The sequence below is a fragment of the Thunnus maccoyii genome, chromosome 10, assembly GCF_910596095.1.
Source record: "Thunnus maccoyii chromosome 10, fThuMac1.1, whole genome shotgun sequence".
NCBI lineage: Eukaryota > Metazoa > Chordata > Actinopteri > Scombriformes > Scombridae > Thunnus > Thunnus maccoyii.
The window spans coordinates 19955936-19971214 of NC_056542.1; the positions used below are offsets into that span (position 1 = coordinate 19955936).

The 15279-nt window shown below is 39.0% G+C and overlaps 1 protein-coding gene across 2 annotated transcripts in view; it reads left to right on the forward strand.

Moving 5' to 3' along the window:
* Window positions 1–15279, forward strand: part of ptprub (protein tyrosine phosphatase receptor type Ub) — a 168343-nt gene that overhangs the window by 31866 nt on the left and 121198 nt on the right. For both annotated transcript variants that reach the window (XM_042423347.1, XM_042423348.1), the window contains exon 2: window positions 13118–13249. In XM_042423347.1, the coding sequence (XP_042279281.1) occupies window positions 13118–13249 (132 nt within the window). The remainder of the gene's footprint in view (window positions 1–13117; window positions 13250–15279) is intronic.

Below are 15279 nucleotides of genomic sequence, written 5' to 3' on the forward strand. Positions count from 1 at the left end.
TTAGATTTGAGGGCGGTTTAATCACTTCCTTGCTTCACCTCTTAAGAATGGAGGAAGGAATAGGAATTAACAAAAAGTGTGTGTGTGTGTGTGTGTGTGTGTGTGTGTGTGTTGGGGCAGACAGGATGCAGATTTATTTGGTAGCTCTATGGCTATCTCTCCTCGGATTGAGTGTGAAAGCACATCCTCATGTGTGATTGCTGGGTGTCTATTCCCATGTCTCTACACGTCCATCTTTGTTTGAGTGACGGCCTGTCTGCGCCGCATCTCTCTGCAGCATCAAACATACAAATGAATGCATACAGACAGAAGCACGGGCACACATGCGGGCACAGGCATGCATATATGAGCTCACACTGGACTGGCCACTTGGCTCCATGCAGCCACTGTGAGATTGATGCAAAACACCACGCGACTGGGCAGGTGGCAGCTGCACAAGGAAGTAGGTCCACAGCAGGCCAAAGGACCGTGTGCCCATAAGAGCTGCCCAGATACTAAGAGATGATCAGGTGGGCATTGACGGTTGCCTGGGTGGTAGCCCAGAAAGAGTGGCAGAGCAGGTGGAAGCTGGAAGCAGAGGAGGAAACTGTTAAAAGGTGAATAAGCATCTCTTTAGTTGAGTTTGACTTTTTGCCCTACAAGGAGGCAGAAGCGTTTCATTTTTCTGTTTTCCTTTCATTCGTTTTCAGTGCTGTACTTGTTGACATTGACATGTCATTGTTATTCAGATTGGCATGGATGTTCAGAAGTTGCCCTGTAGGACAGTTACTGAGTGCACAGAGCCATCTGGAGTACCAGGTTGTCTGTTTTTACAGGAATCTGACAACTGAAGCTGGTCCCTCAGTATCAATTCACACATAAACAGGTGTGTTTGTGGCTTTTCTTTATTTTCCTTTATATTCTTTTTTGTTACCTGAATTAAAGAGCTGTGTCCAAAATCACTTCTTTGTCCACTCATTAACTACTTGTCATATAATACATACTCATTAGTTTAGTTAGTACTCTAATGTGAACAGTAAATCGAGACACTTTTGTGTCCTTACTGACAGGTGTAAAGTCACACAATGGTCATTCATGTATAAAATGCAGAACACATTTTTATTTTATTGTGGGAATATTTGAGGGAACTATGGTGCTTAAATTTTATACACAGAATGTGGAAGCTAAAATAAAATGGCAGAGGGTGACAAACTAGTTAATAGGGGGTGATTTTGGACACAGCCAAGATCTTAACTATTGTATGGTCCAAACTTTGTTATTGTTCCGTTCATGCCCTGATTGTAAAATATAGAGCACTGACAATGTTGTATCTCAGTGGATTGTTTCCATCTTTGCGTTAGTGTTTGGTGACTTCATATTTTCATTCACCTGCTTATTGCCGAGACTTTCCCATCCTGACACACCTGTGACAAGGGTGATGTCAATGCCATTAGGCTCCCATCCCTGCACAAATCCTAGATACAATAGCTTCTCTTTAAGTTGATTTAAATGACTTCTTGGCCAGTCAGGCAGATGTGGCAGCACCTGTCTTCACTGATAATCCCTTAAAATGTCAGGCATACATGGGATTATGCCCCTTGTCTGCTTGTCTTGTCTGCTTAGTTGCGGAGAGCCATCAGACTTATTTGAATACTTCTTAATTTATGACAAGTGAACACTATCGTGCGGACTAATTAATTAGCTGCATGTTTTTTTAAACACTGAACAACACTGTGTTTGATGTTGTGACATTTGCTGTCATGCAGATTTCTTGCTTTTAATAATGTGATAGATTTGCACAGGCTGTTGCTCTGTCAGTTAGCATTACACTAGCTTTACGTGTGGGTTAGAACAGGTACTGAACACCTATTTTCTTACTATGAGCAATAGAATCCTACATGAGCCCATTTTTTTCTGCCAAAGTGTAAGTAGTTTTGGTTATTTTGCAAGAGATTGCTTTTCACTAGTTTCTAGGGGGTGAGGCTCATTTAGAAAAAGATGATGTCATGCATTTTTGTGCACCAATCAAATGTGATCGAACCATACCTGATTAAGTGGTTTAGCTGCTTTTTGACTGTTAAAACTGTTAAACTCCTATAAATAATAACTAACAATGTTGTTTTCCCAATTTAAACTTTATATTTAATGTTGTAGAAACTTTTAAATTGAAAGTCCTCAGTGGCTTTAAAATATGCTCTAAATAGGCACAGGTTCAGCAGATACAAAGCTACACTTCAGCCTTACTGTAATCTGCTGATGAAACTATTAAAATCTTGGCTGGTTTAGAAGAAATGCTTACGTGTGAATGCGTTCTTAATTTATGATGTTTACATAATGTTTTCGAGTGTGTCACATACGAATCCCTTCTGGATTTTTGCACCAAGCAACACGAGCATATTCCACAAAATCAGTATTCTGTGTCAACCATGTGTGCCTGGGGCATTGGTGGTGTCTTGCTGGTGAAAAGTGCGAAGTTTTGGGATGATCTGGGTTCTGAAGTGCTTACAGCAACATTTTGAAAACCACTGGACAAAGGTCATGTTTCTCAGTTGAATCAACTCAGTAAACTTGTTCCAGATCAGAGATTAGTTTCCCAGAAATGTAGCTCTTTTGCTTCAGGATAATACACTCTCCAATGAATAGGTCACATCCTTTAAAGCTACAAACTGCAAGTTTGTCTCACCAAAACACCACTTAAAGGTATGTTTCCAGATACTTTGTTTAAAAAGTGAGATGACTGATATCCTCGCCTTTTTAAAGTGGGATGTGCAAATTCAAGTTCACAAAGTGTACAGCTGCTTCATTTTTTGTTGTTGTTGTTTTGAAGAGAAATTTTAAACGGTATGACTTTGTTTGATTTTCCTGGCATTTGGGAAAGGATCTCAAGGCAGTAAAAAAAGACTTGGCTTTTGCAAAACATTAGAGCGGTTTTAACATCCTTAGCAGAATTGGATTTTACCCTTTAAAAAGGGTAAAATTATCTGGCCTTTGTCTCCTTCTTATTGATGCCAAATGTAGAAAGGAGAAGAGAAAGAAAAGAGCGCACACGTCTCCTGCTACATGCACAAGCAGAACAATGGTTTGTGAGGGAGAAAGAGAGAGACAGAAAGACGTAGTGAACTGAAATACTCATTGAAATGCTCCTCTCCCACTCCCCTCCCTTCGTGTGATCCTATATGTGGGTTAGTGGAATTGAAAGGCTGCAGGTTGTGGAGACAGCGATTGGCTGCCTTTGTGTTAGTAGAATTGACAGGCAGCAGAGCGGTGAAGCTGCTACGGGGTATATGGTTTAGCAGAGTTGATAGACACCAGTTGTGTTTTTTTTTTCCCTGGCGTATCAGGATGCTACAGGCAGTTTGATTAGGATGCACAGTCAAATGGAGTTGGCTCAGCTGGTCAGGGGTTGCATGCAACTGGCTGAGGTCACTTGGGTTGGAAAATAAGAGAAGTAGTTTAACATGTACATAGTTTATGTGGGAGATTGTATGATCTGAATAATTGTGGACATTAAATGCAGATGCTGTCCTCCTGACATGTAAATAAACCCTGAAGGTTGTGTCTCATATGATAGTAGTCACAGTGCATGCTGGCACTGCAGGCGGTTTGATAAAAATCAAATGAGAATGACCCATCTCTGAACCAGGAAGTGGTTTTCTGACTGTATGAAACAAAACAAAAAGATGACCAAATGAAACAAATATTTACTTTAGCTTTTCAGTTGTTGCAACAGCTTAAGTGATAACAGGTGGGAATCGTTATAGTTTCACTCTCTTCAGTTGCACACAACTTCAACCCCGATCACTTTATCCCATTTATCTGAGGACCTCAAGGTGCAAGTGAGTAATGTATTTACAATGTGTTTTGTTTGACACATCATAATCACCTCTTAGGCACATTTGGATTACATAGCAGTGTAAAGAATGTAATAAAAATATGATTCGTAATGCTAAGATGGATTAGAGATCATTAGGTCAGGATATATTATTGAAATTAAAGACATTAATTACAGCGTAACGGAGGAATGTTATACTGTAATATTTATCTCCTTTTTTATAGGTGGCTTTTATAAGACGTGTTGGATGATCGTGTTTTTTCACAGACAGAAAATACTCTGGATCAGGCTCCATCAAGCTCCATTATCCACTTTGCTTTATTTGAGGAATTATTACTCTTACTGTTACTGAACAGGTTTAAAATAATTTAAACAAAAATGTGCATATGACATTGATGGCATGGAGATAAATACAGCTTTCACAAATGTTGCAGCTGCATCACTGGGTAAAAAAATAGTGTTTGCACGTGTTGTTATGTAGATCTTTTTGAAAATTAGCTATTTGCAAATGATTTTTAAATGTAAAATAACCAGGTTAGAAAATAGATACAAAGAAGCCATATAACCATATAAAGAACTCCATCACAAGCTGACGTCGGCTCGAGCTGAAACTAGAAAAACTTAAGATTTCTGAGCAGTCTGACGCTGTTGCTTTTTACTCACAAAGATTACTTCTACATACGTTTACCTCATTATTTGACACTTTGGCCACATTTAATATGAACATCCGACATTGTAACATTATGACTGACATTTGAAAAAGCATAATAGGTCCCCTTTAACAAACTTCATTATTGTTTCATTTGTAAAAGCTTGTAATTGTTAAAGTATTTTAAAATGGTGAAAAACATCCATCACACAGCCACCCTTCTGTGTTAAACAAAATAAAATGCAGCATTTGGTTAAATGCTTAAAGGGTGGGTACAATATTTTTTGAGGTTTTTATATCATTCTGTAGCTTCCCAGTAGTGTTCCACATGTATTACTATCTGAATATTCAAATTTTGGTCAAAGTACATATGTTTTAGTGTCAAAATGCTATTTTCCCAAGTGCTCTGGCTCTAACTCACATCACAGCTTTTTGCTAACAGCTGGGTGGGCGTTTCCATTTGACAAACCGGGAAAGGATCGCAGGTGGAATTGTCCTTTAATTGCAAATCTCAATACATAGTCACTAATTTTCCTAAGAACTCCTCTGCTGCTGCGTCTTAGCCCCCTAACTGGAGTAAAAAGTGTGCTCTAGCCAAGAGACATGTGTCTGATGGTACTTCACCATGTCAAGGGCCTCCTCCACTATGCAGACACACTGTGGATACTCTTCACTTGCTTTGAACTTACATTTGCAAATTAGTTCCTTTATAAAGTCTCTCCAAATTTGTCTTTCAAATCTGAACGAGCATTTATGAAACTAGACTCTAAATTGAAACAGATGTTTAAAAGTAAGCCACCAGACATAAGATTTCCTCCTGCTAATGAAAGTGATTACTTACATGAGCATTTAGATTTGCTGTGCTGTCATGATCCACCTGTACCCACGTCTTTTGCTTCTGTGCATTTGAAGAGAAATGCATCTCAAATTGGTGATGGTTGCTATCCAGTCTTACCAAAGAAAAGACATCAACTCAAAATAGAACCACATTTTGAAAAAAAGTATGATAATTAAACCTAACTCCTTATCAGCAGTGTTAGCTGAGATTTCTTCCACCCTCTACCCTAAACCCACAGGAACCTGGAAGTGGAATAATTGATGTTTTCTTTTTCTCTCTCTCTCTCTCAGAGAAGGAGAAAAAGGAGACAACAAGCTCAGATTGCTTTTGTCTTAGTGTTCTTGTTTTCCCATTGTGTTGCCCTCAGAATAGCACAGAGATGGCTGATATTGGAAGAATAATATTTTTTGACTCTTACTCTTACATCTGAGATACTTTTATTATCAACCCGCCGTCGAGGATGACATATTGTACCGGTCTTTTAAAGTGAAAGCAAAATTAATTTCAAGATGAATAGAGCTGACTAGTATCTCAGGATTCAAGTTGAATACAGTTGTTGTGTCATTGTTCACGCTCAGAAGACAAAAAAGGGAAAATTGTGTAACTTTTGAATTTATTTTCTTATCCTCCTTCTGATGCTCTGTTACAGCGTATTTTTGCGTAGTCTTCCCAAAGCTCAGCACCCCTACTCTACCTGATCACCATCTCCAACCCTTTCTTTTCTCAATCTGCTTCCTGGCCCTCCCTGTGTGACCGGGCCCATCTAGCCACCGGGGTTGAGTTATTAATGCCTGGGGAGGCAGAGAGATGATTTCATTGCGTATTCAGGTGTGGGATGGATGGCTTTCAGAAGCAGCCAGGGGAGTGCTGTGGAGGAGAGCCTCTGTAGAGAATAAATATACCTGTCTCCTGCTGATGCATCGGGCCACACTCACTGCAATGCAAATCAACCGCTCTCCTCCCCCCGTAACTGCCTCCGGTATTACTCACCCATTCCCACCTGGATCCCTACCAGCCAGACACTCAGTCACACCTGACTTGATATGAGGCTTTCTGTTTGGAGTGGAGCTCTCAGGTACAGGCTGTGTTCCCACCACGGTTTGCTTCCCATTTTGTTGACGATGACACGACGAGCATCAGTGCCTCATCACCACGCTGCATTTCCCAGGTGACATCACAGTTTCTGGTGTTCATTACTCCGTCCTGACTGCTGGATAATTAAGGGCAGAGACCGGAGTTGACATTAAAGCAAAGGCTGTGAATGGCTTCTCTGAGCACACACATAATTATTTTTACTATTTTTTTTATTATAAATGAGAAACTGGGCTATAAGTGTTTTGGTCTGTGTCTTGAAATTGGCAGTCTCAATAAGGATGAGACAATAAGGACTAGATTGTTTTTTACTTTCAAAGCCACATGAGCACAGCTGTGTGTAGTTGTAACTCTTGCTTCCCTACATTGTCTGATTTTTTATTTTCATCTGTAACTGGATGTGAAACTCTCATGTACAATGCCAACCACTGTCTGGTGGCCCAAAGTTCTTACAATTTCCACTATTTCAACAAAATTAAATTTGTACTATTTAAAAAAGAACATTTATATTAATTTGACAGAGTTTTGTGCTGGCAGTGCAGATATTTTGCAATGTGGGCGTGTATTAGAACAGTCACACCCACAGTGTGATGGGTCTTGCTTACATTAAAATTCTTCTTCATTAATACCTGAAACTTGCTGCTCAAATACTGTTCATACCCCTCATATTCTCAGATGCTCTGTTCAGTGCATGTTTGGTTAATGCAAGCTGCTGACTGGCAAAAACATTCACATGGTGGGAAAAGGTTGAATTTAGTTATCTTTTTTTGCATCAGGTAGTGCATACAGAGCTATATAAAGCTCTACAGTGAAGCCAAAGTAAATAAGGTCTCGGTTGAAAATTACTAAAGAAGATTAAACCTTAATGTGCGGAAACATCCGTTCAGTCACTGAGTCCACCATTTAGTCTAAAACAGCTCTTCACTGATTATGCTGCTGTGTTTGAAGGTACCATGAAGGACTCTGCTGACAACAGTCAATTTGAAAGTTACTCCAGTAATTAGTAAACTTTCTAAAGTGGACACAAAGCACGGGTACATTCTGTGTATGCTTACTGCAGTTAATTTTTCACTTATTTGATACTGTAGAGTTGAAAATAGATTGAAACTATTTATACATTATGCTATTTATATCATGGTAGCCATTGCTTTAAAATTGTATTAATTTGTTATTAGGCCAACAGTGACACGTTTTTCCTGCTGTAATCATTCCTCCTGTTCATACTGGCCATTAGAAGATCCCTTCCAAATGTGCTTCAAATGTAAGTGATGAGGTTCAAAATCCACAGTCCTCCTTCTGTGCAAAAATGTATTTAACAGTTTATTTGTAGCTAATATGAAGCTTCAGATGTCTAAATTAGTCAAGTCAGTATCTTTCAAAATTACTGTTACTTTAGTGCCAAAGTCCCTCTTTTTATTATGATCCACTGTAGCTGAACAGAAAAACACTGTCTGTTGAGACACAAAGAGGGAATATTTTACTAAAATGACTAACTGTGGAAGATAACTCAGACAGCTGAAGCGTCATATTATGTTTAGATAAAATTTTAATAAAACATAAAACATTTCCATAACCAGCTTTGCAGTACTATCAATATACTGTATATATTCCATGATAAATGATTTAAACCTTGTTGCCCACCTCTAACTGCAGATAATTAATATTTTTGCATTTTCATATCATCTTCTGCATCCCTCTCTTCTTTCTTCTGTATGGATGGGGGAGGGACCTTGTGGCCCAGAGGTGGACAGGGATCCTGTAACACGTGAAAGACTAAAGATTGTTGTTTCATCCCACTAGTGAGCTGTTGTCAAGGAGCCCAGAATTTTGAGCCATGTACATACTGTAGCACCTCCAAATCGCATCTCTTGAGATAATTTACACCACCATTCTCCCATACAGCTTTTCACTACCTCTGTGAGTGGCTGATATGACAATTGGGTACTCAAACAAGTACTGCTAATTTACAATCTGTACAAGTACTGTTCTGTGGTGTTGGGCTCAGCTGTTTTATTCTGCTCACTCGCTGCACTGAATCTTTTAGAAGCCAGTGAAAAGATTAACTGCAGTGTTTCAGATCAAAGGATTGCTTTCTGTATTTAATAACATATCATTCTTTTTCTTTGAGATATTAGAGAAGAAAAAGGGCACATTTTGAGATTACACTTTGATCGCGGCCCACTCTTGATTTAGGAGGTCTTTCTTGACTGTGGCTCTAATTTGAAATATCAACAACACCTTAACTATTGTTGAGACTATGGGTTATAGGGCTCAGCCACTTCTTTGATTTGATCCTCTCCCTATTTTGCTGTGTTTGATTTATTCAAGTGGAAAGTTGTTGGAGTAGCTGCACCTTAAATAAGCTTAGGCCAGCGTCCTTATGCTTAAAACATATGCAAATAAAGGGGATAAGCAGAGACTCTGACAATATTCACTGTGCATAGCTGACAGCCTAATTAGATAGCAAGGCAGGGGATTATACAAGTAAACAGAAGATGAGATAGTACATCTAATATGAAAGACTACATGTGACGCTAACAACTGATATGAGCAGAGTGAGACTCGCAGCCTTGATTAACTGCACGTATAAAACTAAGGAACATTTTTACGTATCCCTACGAATGTGGCGGCAAATTGGAGTGTCTGGTAAACAAGTTGCCACCTTCTTTTATATCCTTATGAAATCAAAGAGGAGCTACTGCAACCATCCTCAGACAGAGCGTGGCTCATCAGTTCTGCTCCTGGAAACGGCAACGGTGTAAATCTGAAGTTATTTTGGTTGCCGTATAAAGTTGGAGAGGTTATGTATTAATTTATTTATGGCGCAATCTGTGTTGATTCTCTCCACATCAAGTGTAAAGACTTTGTTAGCAGCGAGATTAGTGTGTAACAAAGAGGTAAAAACCAAGTGACAGACATTTCTTTCACCAGAGTGTGCAAATCACCCCCCTCATCATCTTCAGAAGCTTCCTATCTTGTTCCTTCTCCATTTTGTTCACTCTACAGTGCTGTGCTATACAACAGGCTGATTTGGTACTAGTGAGCAGTTTCAATATGTTGGAATTAGTGCTTTCTGACTTAAAAATATATCTAAAAATTCTTCAGTTTATCTTTTAAATGACACACCATGTTTTTTTTAGCCTGACAAGTAGATGTGTCACTTCTATTGTGCAATTATCTGTTCTATTAATGTATCTATATATCATATGATTCCTATCACTAGTTTCTTTATGAACAATGTAGTAACACCTACATAAAAGTCTACATATGTTTAAAATGGAGGTTGATTTATATCAGCTAACAGCAGAATGAACAAACACAAAACATATCTTAACTGCAAAATCTTGGCAGTGTCTGATTTTGCGCTGGTCATTGCACTAAATAGTGCTGCAATTATTCAGGTAAAAAATGACCACTGACACCACACACACCCATTGGTCCTCCAGAAAGAGCAAAGGAGGGAGTGTTTTTTGTCATGATAGATGATCTGGATCTCTGCTGGTGTGTTCTGAGGAGATGACATTCCCGGGCAGTGCTGGCCTCGGATCCCGGCTTCCTTCTTCTGGATGATGAGGCTTTTGTAGGGAGGAGTCTACAGGCTTCATTTACTGAAGCAGCAGGGAATAATATAGTGCCAACGTTTTGATGTGTCAGGTCCCATATCTCTGGTTGTTCCATTAGAAATAGACCCCAGTGTGGGACAATTAACCCTTGGCCCCAGCAGCAGATCTGTGCAGTAACAGCCCAGCATGGGGCAATAAATCAAACCTAGAGGGAGAAACCCACACTCCCTCCTTTGCTGGTTGGATGCCACTATCACCCAATGGATCAAACTTACACGATGGTTGAAACGCTTCTGTGTTATCGTATTATCACTGGAGATGCAAGAGTGTAATTGGTTGGCTGTATAGGAAAGGGCACCCTGAGTGTGTTTGTGCTGCAGTGAATACACCACTTGGAGAAAGTTCAGCACCTTGGACCAACTGTAACCTTTTAAACTGAAAGAGCAAGAACCTGGCACATCTTTGTTATCAGAGAGTATACTATAGGTTGAACCTTGATACTGTTCTTGAGTACTGACTGAACTGTGTCTGTAGCATCCAGTACATTGAATGCTTAAGTGAGTTCGCAGTCTCAGTTTGTTTTTATTGCCCATGCAAGCGCCATGGCTCCAGGGATGGCGTTGTTGTTCGGATGGTCATGAAATTTTGTACAGACATTCATTAGGATGAATCCTAATGCTTTTGGTGATCACTTGACTTTTCAGTTAGCACCACCAGCAGCTCAAAGTTTCCACTTACTCAATGAAATATCTAAACATTTACTTCTTTGATTGGCCAGACATTTTGTACAGACATTTGTTGGTTCCTAAACTGGCCATTTATGGTTTCTCAACAAATTTTGTATATTGCCATTGGTAAATACATTCATGCCCCCATCAGGATTAATTTGATCATCCAATGCTTTTTTTTTAACGACCAAATACCTGAAAAATTCCCTTCAGCCTCAGCAGCACTTTCTCTTGAGCGATAATAAGCAAATGTTAAAATGCTAACACACTAAAGTAAGATTGTGGCCATGAGGTTGAGAACAATTATATAACAATAAATAATAATGAATGCATCAGAGTAATGAGTGTGAAGCTTTGCCTTCTCTTTTTTTTTTGTTAGCTTGACTGTACACTCTTAGTCTTTTTCTTTATTGAGATATTTCCTGATCTAAATCAGCAAATTGGGATACTGTGCTGTTTTTAAACTTAAATTTTATCTAGAGAAAGTTGCACAATTTGTTTTAGGACAACATTAACACTGACATGTTGAAAAGCTTGGCATATTTAAACTAAGGTATTGAAAAAAGCCTTGTTTCGATATTGGTACCAGAACTCTTTACTGCTATTGAAATAAAAAAAAAAATGAAATGATACTCAGCCCTATCAAAGAACCGATTTGTGTCCTCCATTTTTGATGACTTGAAACATATCAAACAATCGCAATAACCTCTTAACGATTGGAAGGTGTGGCTATCTTATACATCAGTAGTAAAAATGAGAATAATGTGTCCTCACTATGCTGAAGCCAGCTGCTTTTTTTGTCTGCAGCCTGTCATATTGAGACCATTTGTTTAATGGCAGATTAGAGAAAAGAATGAGCAGTAATAAAGCTGTAGACGACAAGGGTCACCTTCAGGACCTGCTCATGGTTATTCCTATCATTAGCATGTCGTGTCTCATGCTGTCCTGCTCCAATTATTACTGACACAGGCTCCGGTCTTATGATTGGGCTGTTCAAACTGCCCACTGTTAGACTGTAATTCTCACACCGATGGACTAATGTGAAATATGGCAACAGATGCAGAGAGCAACGACTGAAGCACATTATTCAGGACCCAAGGGCCATTAAAGCCATAGCTATTAAATATAATTTGAAAAAAATAGCTTTTTGGCGCATGGAATAGCAGGTTGTGAGGTATTATGATAATCACTACATTCCCCAGGGTGCCTGCTTTCCCCAAATGTTATTACTCTTTGTATGTGCCTTTGTGAATGGGCTTTGGGATATGTAGTCTTGTTTGTGCATGTTTTATGGGAGGGGTAATTCTCCTCAGATGCAGGGGCAATTACTGCTTTTGCCAGGGATTGTGTTCTTTTGTGTGAGTCTAAAGTAATTACAGCTCATTGCTTGATTTATTGTTGGTTTGAGAGACATTGTGCACATGTGAAAACATTTCATTTAATGCAATTTGAACACAAACCCCCATGTATGATAATGAACTAGTGTTCAGCCTGCATCTGACCATTCAAACCAGACTGTTGGTCACAGGTACCTGACACTGAAAGTTAAAAGGCATAGACCTTGAATGAATTTATGTGCTGATATTGTTGAGTTTGTAGTGCTGTTTTACATTTACAACATTGCAGTTCTGATCTGGTGTAAATTTATTACACAATTTTTCTTTATTTAATAACTCACACTCTACATTCATATTGAATTATCTTTGCAAATGCAAAGATCCAAATATATGTCTGAGAAGGCCACGAGTTACCATCAGTGTCTACTCTAAGGAACTACTGTATATTAATCCATAACACTCAAGTTATTACAGTAACCCTTGTGCAGCTGAGCAGCAGCAGACTTTTGTAAAACCTGGGTTGGGAGCAGCAGTGCAAAGCCTGGTCGGCTCAGTTGTGTTGACACATTCACATCAATAGCAAACACAGGTCATTGCTTTAGTGTTAAGGGGTATAGAAGTGGTCGGTGTGGCTGCAGTGCACGTTTCATTGTGGACAGCTGTAAGATTGGTGTATGGTTCAAAGTGAACAGGAAGTGCAAGATATAAGAACATCTTTCTTATATGATATTTCTCCTAGTTTCTATAATGGGAAGAGATTTGGAAGGAAAAGAAATACAGCCCACATCAACTTGTGACAAACTAAGGCTCTGGATTTAATGGGTAGTTGACTAACATTTTTGATAACTGATTAATTGTTTTTCAAAAATTTCAAACATTCTCTGGTTCCACCTTCTCAAATGAGAATATTTATTTTCTTAGTATTATGGTTTTGGATTGTTGGTCTGACAAAATGAGCAATTTGAATAGATAAAATAATAAACAAATTGATAATGAAAGCCATTGGTAAGATGAATCTACCTTCTTACAACTTAACGGTAAAACCGTAATTGTTGTTTCTTTCAGTGACTGACATTGATTTATTTTTATTTTTTTCCAGCTGCTGGCTGCACGTTTGAGGAGGATTCAGACCCCAATCTGTGTGACTTCACCCAAGGGGAGGAGGATGACTTTGACTGGCTGCTGTTTCGGACATACAGTTCACCTTATGCCAGCTCTGACCTCCTGCGGGGTGAGTAGTTTTGTAGTTGTTCTTGTAGTTGTACTTGACTACTTCTTCAGATGGCAACTATTTTGTGTATAGTTAGATGTCTGTCAATTTGCAGATCTTTGAATGGACAGAGCTGACCAACAGTTTGTCACGCTGTAAATCCTACACTGAAATACATGAAGTAAGCGTTCATGTGGCACAAGACCAGAAACTATTTTTGTGTCACGTATCAGCAGTTGTCATGCATGCTTCTGTTGCTCTTTAAATTGTCCTCAAGTCTGGGGAAATAAATGGACTTGTGTTTGAATCGATGTCGTCAACATATCAGAAAAGTGTGACTGTGTGCAAATCAGCCTTTATAGATGTCCGGCGTCCATTATGCATCAGTTTTAATGAAGCACTCACCCCAGTTTTGTCTGCTTCCTGCTAACCCCAAGGATAATTTTATGTTAACCAGCCTCACAGGACTAATGGAAACCAGCATTTTCCTGCCATCATCCTCTCTACTGGTGGTTGCCAGAGGGAGATGACATGCATAGTTTATAAGGCGCTCCTCCATCTCTGCATTAACAAATACCTACAGGGAACTGACAAAGAGAAGAGTGCTGTTTCAGCTCCTCGGCAAAAATATCAGTGGCAGCAGTGGGCTTTCTGCTGAAGCACTTCTATGGTAGAAACTTGCAATATGATTAAGATACCGACTTCTCTCTCTGCTGTAACCAATCAATCAATCTATTGTATGATAATGAGATTTCAACCAATCCATGCCAAAAACATACATTTAATCATTCATTGTGCATGAGAGCTTGCCCATATAATAGCAGCAGCAATATTACAAGCTTGGAGGAAAGGACAGACACCTAATTTGGAAACAGAACAGACACTTAATGTGGCAGATATAAAGATAGATAAGTTAAGAGGAACAGATGTAAAGATGACAAGATACGGTGTAATCAAGAGGATACAATCTAGTAGATTTGGATTTTAAAGGAATAATTGTTAGCCGCAGGGAGCACTCCATCCTTCTGCAAAATATCAACTCAAGTAGCCTTTGAAAATGGTCAAAAACGTCCTGCAGGGATAAATGGTGTTATTTTTAAAAGCTGCATACTTGATTTATGATATACAGGACTAAAAATCCTCCCTGCCTTCAGGCATGTATCCATATTGAATTCTGAACTTGATAAATCCCAAATTCAGTCCTTAACCCTAAACTGCACCTCATTTACCTCCATGTCATCAGCATTCAGTGTAAGAATCCACCCGCAGCCACCAGCCAATTCACGGCAGGCATTGGGATAATTAATACTTTTCCCTTTGGGTTTAATTAAAGCTTACTGTCACGAATCCCACTAACTCATAGTTATTTTCATCTGGGTTTTTGTTCTCATGCCATGTCACTGGGCCTTTCTCAATACCAAGCGTGCCAAGCTCGGACTTGTGTACTTGCTAGTTTGGACTTGGCAAGTTTGACTTAGGAGTAAAAACTTCTGAGGACGGGAGGACGCTTCAACACAACTACCTGACTATACTATCACAAAATAATCTCAACTCAAAGTTCCACTAACACTTTTTTCTCACAAAAAAACCTAATTGACAGAGAGATGCAGTATGTTATGTTATTCAGTCTGTAATGTAGCTATAATAAAAATCCAAACTGTTATGTACCTTAATAAAATAAAATTTAATATAGACCGATCTGTTCATTTTAATACATTTATTTTTATTGAAATGTAGTGATATTTATACATATGGGGCCCCAGAGGCAGAGCGGTTGTTCTGTCCAGCAAAAACATTAAGCTTCACTTTACATTCAGACAAACCAATGAGGCAGCCACAATTGTTAGATTTAATCTGTGAGACCAACATTTATCTTCCAAAAGGAATTATATCATATATCAAAATTCAACAGAGACATTAGAGCCAGCTGTAAATTATCAAAGAGCTGTACAGATCATTTCATCAGATTATGGGATGACGACAGATGTTGACCGGCCGATCATCTCAGGAGTTGGGCTGCTAGTGGCTGAGATGACCAGCTGGTCTCATCC